Source organism: Oryzias latipes, chromosome 20, assembly GCF_053564925.1.
Source record: "Oryzias latipes strain Hd-rR chromosome 20, Olatipes_Hd-rR_3.1".
Lineage (NCBI taxonomy): Eukaryota > Metazoa > Chordata > Actinopteri > Beloniformes > Adrianichthyidae > Oryzias > Oryzias latipes.
Genome location: NC_136256.1, coordinates 15,671,965 through 15,689,562, shown reverse-complemented (window position 1 = coordinate 15,689,562; position 17,598 = coordinate 15,671,965). Strand labels below are relative to the sequence as shown.

Genomic DNA, 17,598 nt, shown 5'->3' with positions numbered 1-17,598 from the left:
CAGAAGGGTGTTGGTGAGAAGCCTATTACTTTAACTGCGTGTGTGGACAAAGAATGCAAATTTACTGCGGTTGTCTTTGGGCATAAATTGGCAATTCCCACTACCTCGATTAGTTTTCTTTGGCCTTTTTCTTTGTTTTAATCAAAAAAGTGCAAGGAGGAAATTACATTATAAAGAGGCTTATGAATATGGCTAACCTCTGGAAGCAATACTCTTTGTCTATAACCTTAATGCATATGTAAACAGGGGAAAAGGATTTTGGATCCATTGTTGAGCAATGAGGATGCCCCCCTCCCAAGTACAAAAGGTTAAAGGTAGTACCACCACGAAAGGATGTTCCAGCAAATCTCCTCAAGGATAGATGTCGGTCTCTACAAAAGTGCAACCACGCCAGCGTTGTTTCATCAATTTTTTTCATCAAATGTGTTTTCCAGCGGAACAGAGATCCGAAAAATAATAAAAAAGTAAAAAGTGATCTTGACAGTGTAAAAGCAGCTTTTTCCAGTATCTTTAATGCTTAATTTGAACCAATGCTCTTTGCTAGTAAGTTCCTGTTTTTGCTAAGCTAGAAATCTTTAAAGCTATGTTCACAGCGCCCTCGGCAACGTGCATTCAAGCGGTCAATTCCAAGAAAAAGTCTGTATAAACATGTGTAAATGCGCTTGTCGCGTTCAAAACTCTTATGTTCAGGTGTAGCTATATGCACTAAGTCTGTATCCGGGCTCTAGGTACGAAACTCATGCTCATTGAACGTGTGTTAAAAGTCAAACTGGGTAAGACTTTGAGCAATCAGGGACTCTGATTTATTATAGACATGTGGATGGCGTCCCCCATTCATTCACGCGGACGGAATTCTATGACACCAAGTCTTTCTTTTATTGGATTACAGCTGTGAAAGAAAAAGCCTGGAGCAAGATTTATGAGATTTGCCCCGCTTTAACATTTCGCACAAAGCCTCTTCTAATTGTAGATGGCGGACATGTGCTAGTAAACATCAGAAAAAGAAAAATTCCTTTTCCTGCTTGTCCAGTTTGAAAACAGGCTAACTGTGCATTCAGGAATCCGTGTGTAGCACTTTCTTGAACTTATGGCGTATGCCCGGTGTGTCAGTAGATTCAGATCAATTGTTAAGCACAGCAGTGGAGGAATGAGGATTTGGACCATCCCAGGTCAGAGTAACTAAGCTGAAAATGAAATGTTTTGTTATAGATTGTTTAGATAAAATTGGACTATGAAATGGGATAAGTAAAGAACCAAATCTGCTTTTGTGGCTGAATAATCTAATGATAAAGCTTTTTGAGTTGTCCAATCCAAATGTAAGGCTTCAATCCAATCAAAAATATTGACTTAAAGACAGCAAATGGTGGAAAGGATGGGAAGAGCGCAAAGAAAGAAGAAACACAGGAAATTGTTGCCAAAGATAGAGTTCTAAGCTGTGTAAAACAAATTGTCTCTGCCATGTTTGAACCTTCTGTGTTTCTCAGTAAAAACAATCATGTTGTTTGCAGGAGGTTATGTTTGCCCCATGATATGGCTTCTTAAGATCAGGTTTTTCTCAAAAGTAAATTTTTCAACTGTTGGCATTTCCGATAATAGGAAGAGATGCCATCCATAGTCACGACCAAATCCAATTTGTGTAAAGTTCAACCAGGTTTAACTTTTAACGTGACATTCAATGGTCGGGCGTTTTAAACGTAGAGCCCGAAAATGTTCTTAAAAACGTGTGTGGAAATGTGTGAACATGACGTTCTTGAACGTGTGTTTACATAGACTTTTTAACTGGAAGTAAATGCTTGCTACATAGAGCCCAAAAACAGTCTAAAATGTGCATAGCTATGTACATACGCAAAAGCAGAAAACGCACATATATGTGTGTATACAAAGACTTCGTGTTGGTTGCTTGATTGCGCGTTGCTAAGAGGGTTGTGAACTTACCGTCACTGGTGGAACCGGTCAACACACTTCCATGCCTGTCCTTGATCAAACCGACTAAATCTGTGTCTCTCTACTTGACCTGTACAGATCCGCCTCCGCGTCCTTTCTGTCCAACCTTTCAGACACCGGTTGTATCACCAAGTCTTCCTCATTCCAGATGACACACGAAGTACCTTCCTCCAAGTTTCCAAAATCTGTTCCAACAGGTCCCGACCACACAACATTCGTCCTTTTTTAACTTCTACCACTTGATATCTGCTTTGGTCTGGTTTTGTTCATTTTCCTCACCATCAAAGTCATCCTCACACGTGAACTGTTTTATGTACAGTACAGACCAAAAGTTTGGTCACACCTTTCCAATTCGAATGAATGGGAAGGTGTGTCCAAACCTTTGGTCTGTACTGTGTATAAAAAAATCAATACAATTTCTAAATAACAGTAAAAAGTGTGACATTTTTGACCATGACTATCATTTTTTCAGCCTTACATTGTGACAGCTGCCTTTAAGCTTGATCTTAACACCATTATGCATATCTGTCAGATAATTTCTTTCATTTTTGGGATGTTTGATGACTGCGAGAGGAGTGGTAGAGGCTTTGAAAATGGAACGATCTACAAGGTAAGAGGCTCTCTGAAGTGACAGATTAACAAACAAGCAGCCTAATTCAAAAGGAACACCTCATTTCTACTTTATTTTAAAACCGTCCAAACTAGAGTCATGTCATCCATTTCTCTGATCAGCACTTTGTGCTTGAGAGAGGAGAACTGGAAGTGGCTCCAATTGTAGGAAAACAAATAAAAAACCCAGTTTCTAAAATCCTGACAAAACAAACTTAATTATTCCTAAAAGGTAATTAATTGGATGTTATGCACATCTAGGTACCATTAATTATTTTGTTACTGGGGATATTCAGGTAAGGCAAGGAAAATGAGTGGTGACGGATTTTAATCAATTCCATTCCTATTATAATGAAATGAGATCTAGCAGAGGCCGAATTGTTGTTGCTTTTTAAATTTTTTTTTAAATATTAATGTCACCTCAACAGTCCGCATTAGGCAATTTTGCCTGGCTAAATAAACTTCAAATATAATTGAAGAAAAAGTCAATACGGAATTAATTTACCTTCAAACAACAACGGGAGAGTGTTTTCTTTAAACCCCTGCAGAATTTGTGTGAGAGTTCTCATCTTTTACAAACAAGGACTTCATCACCTTGTTTCTTTTTCTTTTCTGATCTGCTTTTATTTTAGTAATAACACCGGCAGGAAATTGATCTGCTCTGAAAATTATACTCTTTACGAAATAAAAGCATGTTTTGCTTTTATGCTGCTTTCTGGGTTTGGAAGATTCTCCCCTCGTTGGTTAAACTCATGGACTGTACTGGACTGGAATGAGTACCCCCCCCCCCCCCCCCCCCCATTGTGTTCCAAAGAGGAAGTACCTACTTGCTCCAAGAAGCCAAAATCCCATAGACTTCTATAGAGAAATCAACAGCTATTACTCAGTAATTCTATTTGTCAGAATAACTATTCATACCCCGCTACATTTTTTTTACCATGTTCTTAACATGTTCATGTTCTTGTTCTGAATTTTTTCCATGATATTTTTCCTTAAGGCAGGTTATTCAAGTCATAAACTGGCCAATCAGATGCCTGATTGAAAGTATGTAGTTCTCGTTGGATTGATAGATTCTCTAAAGCACTCTTTCAAGAATTAGGGGTATGGCCTTCCAAGAAGCTCACACCTGGTTGGTGCGAGTAGTTGACAGAGAGACGCTGACTCAGACCATCTCAAACCAATCACAGCTTACTGACAATTTCTGGCTCCTCAATTAACGTCATTTGCTTGAAACTGGAAGTTATTCGTTTTTTCTATGGAGGATGTCATACTCACTTGGTCATCTCATGCTACATTCACACCGATTCTTGAACACACTTTAAACATCTGGTGTTCACACTGGACTGTAGCTACCCAGTATTAGTGCATGAACCTACAGTTGAAAGAGGCTTGGAGCGAAATGTTGAAGCGGTGCAAATTCTGCATTTCTCGCTCCAGGCTTTTGCTGTCACAGCTCTATTCCGATATATGAAATACTCGGTGTCATAGAATTCCGGCCAAATACCGACCGCAATTATCATTTTCTCCTCCATGATCAGTTTTCAAATGGCACTTCTGTAAACTCCAACCATACGTCACTACAAAACCCAAGTCCCTGATTGGTCAAAGTTCAACCTGGTTTAACTCTCAATACGTTTTCAGTGGTCATGTAATTTTTACATCGAGCCCAAAAATGGACTTAGCTGCACATGAATGTGAAAGTTTGAAATGCGCAAGATCAAAACGCAAAGCTACATAGACTTTTCATTGGAAGTGGATTGCCAGGGGCGGTGTGAACGTAGCATCATACAGTCAACTGTCAAACTGGATGAGAAGTGAAGACTTTTGGTCTGTTTTCAAATAGAATAAAATAGAATAAAATAGAATAAAATAGAATAAAATAGAATAAAATAAAGAATTAAGCCAACCCTACAAACACACACACACACACTCCCTCACACAGTCACATCAGCATGCTCGCTCATCCAGTGAGGGATTTTGAGGACAGCGTTGTGGCCGGGCGTTGTACACGGAGCATGTGTGGAGAGCATGCGCACACACACTCCAAACCTGAGCACACAGAGGTTTCCTTCTACATAGGTGATGAGCGGTGGAGGGTTGTCATGTTAGGGTGGTGGGGGTTTGAGCCATATGTCCATTTCTGAGTCAGCATCGGACTTTAAAGCAGCCTCTCCGTTTTAAGCCGAAGCCTGATTAAAAGCCACCTGGTGACAATCTGCTCCGGCAGGGAAAATCACTCCAAACCCGCTTTTTGGGAAACCTTCCCACATTAGTCATTCATCCCAGCTTGCTTGACACTTGAGCTTTAATCAAGATCTGAGGAGAACGCTCCTCCCAGGAGTGGCTTCCGAAATGGAAACAGCTGATATTTACTCCAATTGGGGGGTTTTAAATGGATCAATCAGGCCCGTTTAATAAAGAACTCCTTCTGCCGAGCAGTCGAGACGAAGCAGGGAGGTGGTGCTGGTATGGGAGGGGGGGGTCAGCTTACTAATCAATCTACCGCCCTGGGAATGGAGGACACCCAGGAAGGAGTGCAGAACGAGAAAGATTAGGGAGACTCGAGCCCGGCTGCGAATGCACTTTGGCTTGTTCAATACCGTCTCGTGGTTCCTGCCTGTCTTCCAGGCAGCGGTAACCCGACACACGGCACCTCTCCTCTTTCTCCTCCTCCTCCTCCGCCTCCTCCCCCTCCTCAGGGGCTACTGGTTGACGAAGATAATACCAGCTGAGGTGCTTGCGGCTTATATTAAAATGACCCCCTGTGACATTATACTGCCAGAGAGGTCTTGGCACTTTAATAAAGTCTAGATGCCATTTATTTATAATGCATGGGGGGGGCTAAAACAAATAAAAAAACAACAAAAAAAAACCAAATGACATTTGGCATGCAGAGCCAGTTGAGAGCTATCTGACTGAATTGAGTCTGGATATAAAGAAAAACAATATGTCCACATTATTACAGTAGCTAAACACCCCCCCCCCCCCCCCCCCCCCGTCCATCCTGTTTGGAGGAAAAAGTCGTTGCTGAATCAGAAATGAACACGGGGCTTGAATGTGCAATGAAGGGTGGAGCACAAGCGAAGCAGCAGGCAGTTGGAGGCTTCATCCACTTTTTGGAGGACATTTACTTACTAACGGGACCGATGCTATTAGGAATACCTGCAAGAGAAGAAGAAAAAGACACGTTTGTTTAGGGACAACTGCTCGTTCTTCAAGCACATTTGTGGTTATTAGTCTCTGCTCCATTAAGTTTACTCAATTTTTTTTTTTGATTTTTACAGGACACAGGATGCAGCACAAAAGGCAGTTTAGTCCATCTGGAGTCCATGTTTCACAAATGTTTTAAATGTTAGAGCGCTTTGTTGGTAACAAAAAACTAAAAAAGAATGGCACTGACAAAAAAAAATGTTTAGAATGAAGTTACAGTTCAAAACAAAGAATCTGTACATTGTTATGCTTTTCTCTTAATTTGTCAGGGTGTAGAGTGGTAAAGCCTGATAAACCATAATGTAGTTGTTATTCCTAAAAGATCCAGTGTATTGCAGCAAACAAAAGCCATCTTTTGGGCCCAAAGTCAAAAGAAATATCTATTTTTTTAAAGCCTTTTAGTAAATACCAGACAAACTGAGGGCTGAATTTGTCTTTTGGCTGAATTCTAAAGTTCTGTTCACTCTAATCATGTGATGTTAGTTTAAGAACGGGCTAAATGCAGGTTCTTGAACACGCTCTTAGGATGTGTTGTTTACTGACAGTACTAGCTCATGTACCTACAGTTGGAGGAGTCTTGGTGTGAAATGTTGAAGTGGTGCAGATCTCGTAAATCTTGCTCCAGGCTTTTTCTTTCACAGCTCTATTCCGATTTATGAAATACTCGGTATCATCGAATTCCGACCAAGTACAAACCGCAATTATTATTTTCTCTTCCTTGATCAATTTTCAAACAGTTGGCACTTTAGAGAAATAAATAGGACTCCAAACATACATCACTACCAAATCAGAGTGCCTGATTGGTCAAAGTTCAACCTGGTTAAACTCTCAATGCACGTTCAAGGCCTCGTCTTTTGTATGTAGAGCCCAAAAGAGAACTCAAAAATGTGCTTGTCAACATGTAAACGCAAGAATTTGTAACGCGGAAGTCTGAAATGTTCACATGTACACATTAACATAGAAGTCATTGGATTTGGCCACTTAGGGTGGTGTCAACGTAGCATGACACCATTAGTCTGTTTGTAGTGCAACGGCTGGTAAAGCGGGCTCGCGGGCCACATTGGGTTCTAAAATCTGATAGAAGGGCCGGTCGGACCAGGAGCAGATGTGTGGAGTGAGAAAGAAATAACATGGAATCTGGATGTAAACATTTGGGTTGAAAATTATATTTTAAAACAGAATATTTTTAGGGTTAAAACTTTTGTTCTAATTTTAGAGCCAATTGAATGATCGTGAAAATGAAAAACAACAAATCTTCCAACACCACATGGATGCTAGAGCAAGTCCCCAAACTTTTTTTTTGTGAGGGCCACAATAACTCTTTTTCTTTAAAACTTTAAACTTCTTTTATCTTTCTTTTATTGTAAAGCCTTATAATAAAGTTTTATATAATTCATGATCCTTTTATTAAAATAAATAACTCTATTTATTAAATAAAAAATGACCAAATATATCTCTCTGTGATTTTCAAAGGCCAAAAGTCAGGAATAAATATGCTGATATATTAAAAAGAAAAACCAATGAAAGGTGGATCTCCTCCCGTCTTTGTCCCGCTGAGACTTTGAGGGCTGCAGCTCCTCAAACGTCTCACTGCAGAAGGGTGGACTAAAACTTGACATTCTATGCGGGTCTTAATCGTGTGGCCAGATTAAAAAAATTAAAAAAACATGGGTCTCTGATATTGTTCAGTGGGCCAGACCAAACATGGAGGCGGGCCGGATCCAGCCTGCGGGCCGTGGTTGCCCACCCCTGTACGAGGGCTGTGGGTTTTTGGGTTGTCTGTGCGCATGGATGGTCGTACAGAGGATGAGCCGCATTTTAAAGGAAGCGCTGGCGAGTCTTTCTGCTCCCTTGATGGTCGTATGACCATGAAAATGGAACATACAACTGTTGTGCATGTTTACTGAGTGTACACCATCTCAGCCATGTGTGACACCTCTTGTCAAGATAATACTCAATGTAGATGGAAAGGTCCTCTTTTGTAATGTCATCAACAATGTATTGTGATGCATTTGTAAGGACTATGTAAGTTGTCACATGAAAAAGCACTAAAGGGGCTCCTTGCACAGTGGGCAAGGAGCTCATGTGGGCAAACTGGTATCCATTGAACGGACGTTGAAGTTAAACCAGGTCGAACTTTGACCAATTAAGGGCAGCATGGATGGCGTCCTTTATAATTCACAATAGTGTCAACAGTTTAAAAATGTTTGTGTATGGCCAGAAGGATTTGACACCAAGTCTTTCATATATTGGAATAGGAAGAAAAGGCCTTTTTACAGTTGGAAAAGACTTAACAAATAGTCTCTTTCAACTGTAGGTGGTGGAGATGTGCTTTTAAACAGTAAAAAAGAAGAAAAAACCCTTTCCTGCTTGACCAATGTGAACACTATGGGCTAAACACATGTTCAAGCATGCGTGTTATGCGCGTATCAGATACCCTATTGTGTGCATAGCTTAAGGTTTTACTGCAAATGTCAAGAATTAATAGATTTAGTCTCTTTTAAAACTCTGTTTCATTGAAAAATTGGAAAATTCCAGCAGAGCCTTTCATGACAAACTAGTTTCAGACACCAAATGACAACTCGTCTCTTCCGCCCGCTTGTCCATCCCTGCATTGTGTAATCTCATGAGCCAGGCGGCCACTGAGCAGATAATACTGTCTGTCTCATCCCCATGGCGACCAGATCTTTTTCCCACACCAGGACGCCGGCTAGCCGTGGATCTAAGGAAACTTTAGCGGGCTTTCCACTCTGAACATTCCTTCATCTGAACTGACTGCAGACATCTCCGTTTTTAATTAGGACGGTACATTCACAGTTGTGGTGACAACACTTTTCTTTCTTGAATGTTCCATGTCTTTTCTCCACAGAATGGAGGCTTCAGATGAGCTTGCTGTCAGTGTATCAACAGCAGCTCTAGTGTTCCTGATCATCCCTTTTGGATGGACGCCCTCGTTCCTTTCCTCTTTGTTTGCAAACATCCGACTCTCCGTAGGAAAGAAAGCATGCTGGGAAATAGGAGGCGCTTTTCCCCACATTTTTCCCCGAGATATGATTAGATCATTTCCGAAAATCATTTTTCGCATGTCATATTACTGTTTTAAAAAAAAGTATGAATACTTCTTGGTTTCCCCGGAAAAAAAGAGATACTTAAAAAAAATTGAGCTAATGATTGAACGCCTTCTTGATTAAAGTACCACCACCCTGCTCTGATCTTTGCCCCGCCGGTGGTTTTAGGGTCTGAACCCATGAACTGAGAGCTGTGAAGTGCAGGTGGCTTTGCTGACATGCAGAGTAATAGATCTGAAACCTCCAGGGGGGTTGGAGAGCAGATGCTAACCGGGGGACAGGAAGGACGGGACAAGGATAATCACAGTCACGCATTGTTACGCAAAAAACAACACAATTTGAAACCGGAACAGCTAAACCATTGTGGCGTATCACAACTGCAGCGCACTGAATGTCCTGGTTTTTTTTATTTGCAGCAGCTGCAGACGAAGCTGTTAGCATCATATAGCTTGACGCACATAAGCATTACGCACAAGCTAATGCCTGTTACAGACTGTCATAAAATTTAGGGTGTCTCTAAATTATTACAAACATTAAAGACCTGTTTTGCGATCAAAAGCAGGTGGTATTTTTTTACATTTTTGGAACGTGTTGAGCTTGTTTCAAAAGTCGGATAGAACAAACTGGCCGTTTGTTTTGCCGGTAGCATATAGCAACTTAGCAATCAATGCTATAAAATGCTACATTTAATCCTAAACACTTGTGTTTGATCTATATTAAAGATAAACTAATTAGTTAAGTTTAGATATCGGGTATCAGGAATCATTAGCATAATGTATGTCTGTATTTTATTTTTTTTATCTGTCAGAAAATCCTCATTGTTGATTGACTTGTTTGACTGAAGCCATGTTAAGCTACCATATAAAGAAAAGTGATTTGACATATTTTGTTGTGCAAAGATGTTGTTTTAATTAGGAAATTAATGTATCAAATGGTAAGCAAGAAAAAAAAAGATAGAATGTGTATCCCAGCACTCAAACTGCATGTCCCTTGATCCACTGGGCTCTGTTTTTGGGCAGCTGTGGCCCCATTTATGCTGCAATCCCACTGACTCGTCTGGGAACAACCCTTGGAATGAATGGTGTACAGGTGGGGGCCATTTTTCATGTCGAAAAGCCCATGTGTCTCGCACTCAGGGCTTCCTACTTAGCGGCGATGATCGTCATTATCCTTTTTGATGTAGAGGTTTCTTCTAAATCTCGTTTATTCTTCCACGTTTCAACAGATTGTTGCATTACTTATCATTTACAGATTAGAAGCTTGAAGAAAAAAACGACAAATAGATAAGAAGACGTCACATGAAAAGTGTCCGCTGAAGTCGCTGACAGAGCAATAACACACCAGCGCTTTTTACATCCTGTTGGAAGATTAGCATCGACCCTGCTGCATTTAACGGAAGGGGATCTTAATATGATAGCAGAAAAAGTGAAAAGTGATTTTTTTTCCCCCATCAAAAAACAATTTCTGCTCTTTAAGTAGAGATGTTCTTCAGAACTGTGTTACAGATACACAGCTGCATGCTGCACGTAAATGGAAAGAGCTAAACTCAAAATAGTTTTAATCTGTCATTAATAAGTCATTTTTGCTGCTAGTATTTGAGTTTTTTGGATTTGTATGATACTTTTCATGCGACGCAGTGACGATTCAAAGCGTCTCTCTTGTGTGTTTGAAGTAATTACATTGCATTAATCCTGTTTAGTGCTGGAAAAACTGTTTGTCAAAATGACTCTTTGTCAATTTTTTGTCATTAGGCAGAGCTTAACCTTCACTTCCAGGTCGTGTTCTGGAGAGCCAGAGCTCTGTCCGCACCATAACTCTGCTTTATGAACAAACTGTGGCTTACAAGCAGATCCATGTAGGGTCATTCGATTAATTTTCAATCACTGTCAATTTCAATCCTCTCCACCTGCCTGGCCGTGCCATTACGGGCCACGGCTGCAATCTAATTTTGTCCTATCGCACAGGAAGAGCATTTGGAGCTGCGCGCGTTCCACGGCACGCTCCATTGATTTTTATGCGTTGGCTGCTGGATAGTGAACACGATCTCCGAGGGGCTGTGAGTCACTGAATATGATATGTGCTCATGTGGGGTCAGCAGATGTGACACATACGTACAAATGTGGGGATGTTGGAGCGCGAGTCGGAGTGGGGCAGCCACTGATCACTCAACGGAAATACATTTTTAAAGGTCTTGCCGTTTGGGTTAGTAAAGGCGAAGTCACAAATGCCCCAACGAGTGGACATGGGCCGTCTGCAGGCGAAAAATGGGCAACCCTTCGTACAGGGCACGCAGGTGGCCCACATGAGATATCAAGGTCATAGTCTAGTCCAGGGGGCGGGAACCTTTTTGGCCAAGAGAGCCATAAATGCCACATATTTTAAAATGTAATTTCAAAAGAGCCATACAACACTGTATTGTCCCTTTCCCACACTGAGGCACGGAGACTTAACCTCTTTTAAGGTTCTTTATTCTGGTTACTGTAGACCCCTAACAAACGCCGTACAAGTAATTCAGCAACTCTTGAATCTCTCCTGCCGAGACGAGAGCGCTTCTCCCAACTTTATATTCCCCTGCTCCCGCTCCAGCCCTCCCATTTCCCTTATTCGGCCCATAGCTGAACCCCATTGGTCCAAACTACCTAACAACAGGTTGAGCGACAGAACTGAGAGCCAATCAGATCGCTGCATGATGCGTTCAATGAATTCCAGAACTTATAACACGGCCCAACAGCCACCCAGTCCAACTCAGTCCACGACAAAATGTTTAAAACTAAATGTACAAATGAATGTGTGCATTTGATGTAATTTCAACATTTTTAAAGTACAATAAGTCTGTGGATTCTTTTTAATAACATTGTTATGCTGTTGCTGATAAATGATGAGTATTCCTCGTAGTAGTTTTGCTGGTGGTCTAGTCTGGTTTATACGTGGTGAGTTTCTGCTTCATGCAGGCGTTGAGATTTTAAACGTGATCATAGGTTAGTATGAATGTTCTTTAGATGTGGGAAAGACTGCTCACATGCAGACGCGGAGCCAAACGTACACTCACACGCTGCAGTGAGTGATGGGCAGCGAGTTTTACATTTTTACAATCCCTGCGCGATACACCTGCTGCCTGTGAACCCCCCCCCAACCCCCACCCTCTGCTTTCTTCCTCAAACATCCCGTCCCCACAACTGCGCGCTCTTTCTCAGAGACGGGAGCGCGCAGTTACAGGCACGGCAATTCACAGGTTTCCAGTTGGTACAAACTCTGTGAAATAATAGATAATAGTAAACTGACAGTGCTGGCGCACATTTTTCTCTCAAAGCACCGATACTACTCCGTGCCTCTGGCATCGCATCGCGCTCAGGAAGGACCAGTCTAATGAAAAAAAAAAAAAAGTGTAATTAAAGATTTGTCTGCGAGCCACATGTGACCATCAAAAGAGCCATATATGGCTCGCGAGCCATAGGTTCCCGACCCCTGGACTAGTCGGTAGGGCCAGCAGGTCATAGCAAATACCTATGCTACATGTAAAGATAAAGTAAGGGTGATAAGTGTGTGTTCCTTGCACAACCTGACTGTTAGAATGCAGGAAATCAGACAGAATGTAGTTGTGTGTGTTGATCCCACAGACCTACAACACATTACACATGGCCAGTACGTGCATCTTACTAACGACTAGTCTGTGGCGTAAAGATAGCGTACAACATCATCACTCAACATCATAAGTATGTGTAGCTTACGTTATCCTCCCAAATACTTCACAGTAGACTTATGCACATGACAATAGTACGTTCCATTTTCGGAACTTCCTGTATAGGTCAACTCCCCGTAAAGGGGCAGGTGATTAATGCTGTTCTCACACAGAATGCGATTCGCACGTCGAATTTAACCCTTGTGCTATCCTAGGCATTTTACCATTGGGAGTCGGGTCATCTAGACCCACTAGACAGTGCAATGAACCTTTTTTCTTCAATGATTTGTGAACATTACTGGTGTCCATGGATTACATCTTTCCACCTTTATCATGGTAGAGAGAACACGTCAATGCACAACACAAGGGTTACATCAACCACCTTTCTTTTGACGCACGTCCAATTTGATACTTGACCCTGGTCCACAAATGTGTTCATAAACATGATGCTACTGACGCATTTGGAAGTAGCGACTGTCAAAAGGTTTTACCCTCATCGCTACATGGAAGTATTAACTGTATATCTTATTTACAATCCATGAAAGACACGGATGATATTGAGAGATCAGGTCTATTTATTTTTGAAGAGCCCTACAAAAGCATCTGTTAAACACGTCTTCATGTCTAGGGTCATGAGATCATTCAGAGATTCTCTCAGTACGGTGAAGTTCACCATCTACTGCAGAAGATCCTTCTAGTGGTCGCTCTATGTTCTAGTTTGAGGACTTGCTGTCCGCCAATAGTCCGAAGAGAAAAAAAAAATTAACCACCTTTTTATTAGTGTCTCCATATAATTAAGAAGTTAAGGAATAGAATGATCAAATGCTCTTGTTTATTTTGGACTCCACCCACTGATGGCATCATCAACTGAAACTCTGAATGGTTGGTGTGATGAGTCATCTTCGCCTGAGTTCAAATGACTTAACTCTGAAAACTTTGCACTGTCCAAAACATTCGGCAATGCTCAAAACGCACTGCTGGCAGACCGCCGCGTTGCGCTGCAGGACCTCTCATTGCATCTGTTTATTGACTGGATGCCCCATGTTCGAAAAATTGTGTTTGGTGTGAAGCTTATATTATAATCGCAGTGTTTACAGTCTTTCGCCTACCGGGGCGGTCATGATGCAGCGGTAGGGCGGTCGATTCATGATCGCAAGATTGCAGGTTGGATTCCCGCCTTGCACACCCATGTGTCGAACTGTCCTTGGGCAAGACACTGAACCCCACCTTGCCTCTGGTGGGCGCCAGTGTTTTGCAGCGGAGCCGCCATCAGTGTGTGAATGTGTGTGTGAATGGGTGAATGGGTCTGTGACTGTAAAGCGCTTTGGGCCTTCGAAAGAGGGTAGAGGGCGCTATATAAGTATACGCCATTTACCATTTACCGTCAACTGTTTATGAAACTAACCTAATTCCAGCCAATTCTGAAAAAGTAGAAAAGCAGCCTTGAATTGATATGCGACTCTTTACATCAGTAATGTGTGGCATATCAGTGCAAAGCGGAAACGAAAAGCTGCTTTGAACGATTGAGGAGTTACAGTATGTCAAGGGTCGTGTGTTATTTAGGCAACATCTCCAATCTTAAGGAGTTAACAGGTTGAAAACCTTTTTCCATGTTTTCTTTTGAACACCGAAGATTTCCTTGTTTAGGATATTTACGTTTATTTCCCTAGTAGGCTCATTCGTCATGTATTTTGTCCAAACTGAGCAGAATGAACAGATATCCGGTCGACCTCCTATTAGGATTCAGCCATCGTCATGGACCAAAGCCTGCAGCCGGATGATGGCGAGCGTCAGATCATTTTTTTCTGTCAGCTTCCACCGCCGCTCTGACCTTCAGCACAGCTCACCTGTTTGCTTTGGCGCTTGGCTGGACTGCGCTGGGGAAAGAACTTATCTGTTGAGTTTCCAACCCCAGGCAAACTTGGTAATTACTTTCTGTGGCTGCCATTGTTTCGCAGCAATCCATCATCATCTGAAGCTCTTCGGCATCATGGGGGCCTCGTGACGGTGACGGGCACGCCTAACTGATTAGAGGCCAAAAAACACGAGCGACCGGCGCACAAGCCGATTGAAATCCTCGGGAGCAAAATTACAGTTTGCGTCGTGGGAGCGCCCGCTTCGCTCGTTTTTCTCAAAGTGTAGATCGGAATTGAAGGTGGCAAGTCTTAAAGTGCCCAGAAGCGAAGTTGGAAGAAGCAGAGTTCAGGATTTCAGGGAGAGAATGAGGTGTACATCAGTAGTGGCAGCACAAGGCGGGGAGGAGGTGGAGGACGGAAGAAAAAAAAATATCTGAAGATGGAAGAAAACAAATATTTGAAAGAAAGATTACCGTCACAGCTGCACAGAGCTGAGATGTGGAAAAGAAAGAGTAAACAAGCTTGGTCTCTGGGGTGGTTTGGTAGGGGGGGAAGGAGGAGGAGGTGGAGGTGCGGGGGAAGAGCAGGAGGAAATGCGAGCAACACAAAACAAGAAATGGTGGCGGAGCGGAGAAAGGCTGTGGAAGACGAAGGGGGGAAAGGCAGTGAGGAAGACGGGCGGAAGGGAAGAAGCAGCGGGATGACAGCGAGCACAACAAGAGCTGTGCGGCTCAGGAGAGCGAGGGATAAAATTAAGATTCAAATAATGGAGGCAAAACAAGTAAAAGCATATTTTGAGTGGGTGTTGAGTGTGAGGGAGAGGAGCCATGTGCACACAGCAAGCGTGAGCGTGGAAGCAGGAACATATGGCATCAACAAAAGACACGGCGCTGCTGGTAATATGAGGAGAAAAGTTTTCCTTAAAACTTAAAGGATACAACACACATCAATTTTTATTTTCAAAATTATGATTTTTTTTTTGTATTTGAACATTAATATTTTGTAATACTTTTTTAGTCTTTAGGGGTTTGTTTCAACTAATGGTTTTTTTTGGACCAATTTTGAGCCCCTGATCCTGACAGGAAAAGATGTTACTACACCAGGATACATCTCAACTTGGTTACATAGAAGGCATTTCATGGAACACGCCATTAAAGGGCCCATATCATGCTATTCTTTAGCCTTTTAAAGTAAACTGTGTCTGTATTTATGATAGTATATCACTTGTGATAGAACAAATCGTGAAAGTTATTTTGACTGTTCATTTTCCAAAACTGGAAGTAAAACATCTCGATCTCTGAGGCTCTGCCTTTCGCTCCTTATGGGTGCCACCCATTTCATGACGTCATCCTGGAGCCGGCTTTGGCAGCGTGTCTGCATCACGCCAAGGAAAACAAACAACATCTGGAATTTTGCAAAGATGGATGTGCATACAGTGTATATAAAATGAAAAGGGTTTTGCCGATTGTCACTAGCTACATAGAGAACGTGAGTTTGTGTGTTAGCCAGGGGGCGGTGCTGGCAGCACAGATTCTTCATGAAAGGGGCGGTTCCTCAATGTGTGATGTCACAACGTGAAAACCCGCTCATTTTCCTGGGTTGGGAGGGGCTGGTGTTCAGAGTGCTGGTTTTTAGAGGAATACTCAGAAATGCGTGAACGGATCGAAATACCGCTTTGGGGTTATATTTCGTGAGGAATTAACATTATAATACATTTAAAAGTCTAAAAAGGTTGATTTAACCCTTTAATCCTGGAGTTATCACCAGCGACAACAAACTAACACACGCTCTTTGTCACACCGTAAATCTATTAAACCGTCAATTCTGTAAATCCATCTATGCGATTAACGTGCGTCAGTTGATTCTGACACAGAAGAAGCAGCTTTTCACATAGACGTTACAAACGTGTTGCTCAACGGCGCAAAATAGCATCTAATACTCTACTACTCTAAAGTGTTGCATTCAGCACAAAGCTGCTTTTCTCTGCCTCAGATTCCACTGGAATAACGTTTATTTCATAAACAGTTGCAGTTTACGGTAGTATTTTGTATGCATTTAATAAATTGCTAGAGAGTTAACAGTTAGCTGTCATTCAAAAGACCATACATGTGATTGTGCAACACTTCAAGGCCAAATGCATGATATCATGATAGTATTCAAAAACTACAACTAATAAAAAGGTGTTTACAGATATACTTAAATATAAAAGGAAAAAGTAAACAAGTTGTGGATTAAAAGTGTAAATTATTATCAATAAAACATGGCTTGTTTATATTTAAATGGATGGAGGCTCGATTGTGGTACCACCCCCTAGTGGTGATTTTTGCTTATTGCGTCTAATTCAACTGATTTCTGCTTTCAAGAATGCTTCAATACAGACGTACCCCCCACTCAAATGACAATGGTGTTTTTAATATGTTCTTGTGCCGTAATTCTGATGGTGGATGACATATAGAGAAAATTAAGGTTAAATCTGCCTTTCTGAGAATTTCTTCTTTGTTTTCCTCGTCTGAGCTGGTATCCTGCTCAAAACTGTACTATGATTGGAGAAGGTGTTTAAACAAATATGATTTATTTAATGAAATAATTCATTTCTTTTCCATGTTTTTCAAACCGTTTGTCTTTTTCAAAAAGTTTCAACGCCTTTGGGAATATGTTCACGAGTATTTTCTCTCAGGAAGGCTGTTGCAGCCTTACATCCACCCTGACCAGAGTCCAGTGTGTGACATGAAATAATGTATTTCCATCCGTCAGCTCTGGCCATGGCAAAGCCTGCTGCCACGCTCATCCTCTTTTCGTATTCCGGGGAGGAACTATGCTGGAGAAATCCACTTCATGTTCAAGCCTTTCCCGCTTTGATCTGAAGAATACGTGAACTGTGAGGCCGGCTGGAGCCTAATCTAACAAGTGTCTGTTAATCCCACGTGGACGCGGTAATTACTCGTTTTATGGGAATGTTCAAAAACAAGGGCTTTCAGAATCATCAGAAATACCTGTGGTAATGAAGATTTTTGGACAGGGCAGGTTTGCAGTCGGCAGCAAGGTCATGACTGAAAAGATGATTCAAAATCAAGAAAGGGCATTTTTTTCTAAAGCGAAATTTTACTTGCATAATGCTGAACGGCTGTTCTTTAACCTTCACAAAACTTGCAATAAACATTTAAAATGAATTTGATTCCTTTTGAAGCTCACACGTAATGTCAGGAGCATGGTTTGAATACTTATTCTTCAA

At 41.6% G+C, this 17,598-nt stretch overlaps 1 protein-coding gene across 17 annotated transcripts in view; it reads right to left on the bottom strand.

Moving 5' to 3' along the window:
• ntng1a (netrin g1a) overlaps positions 1-17,598 on the bottom strand; it is a 159,229-nt gene that overhangs the window by 19,237 nt on the left and 122,394 nt on the right. For all 17 annotated transcript variants that reach the window (XM_078938770.1, XM_078938769.1, XM_078938777.1 and 14 more), the window contains one exon: positions 5,689-5,715. In XM_078938770.1, the coding sequence (XP_078794896.1) occupies positions 5,689-5,715 (27 nt within the window). The remainder of the gene's footprint in view (positions 1-5,688; positions 5,716-17,598) is intronic.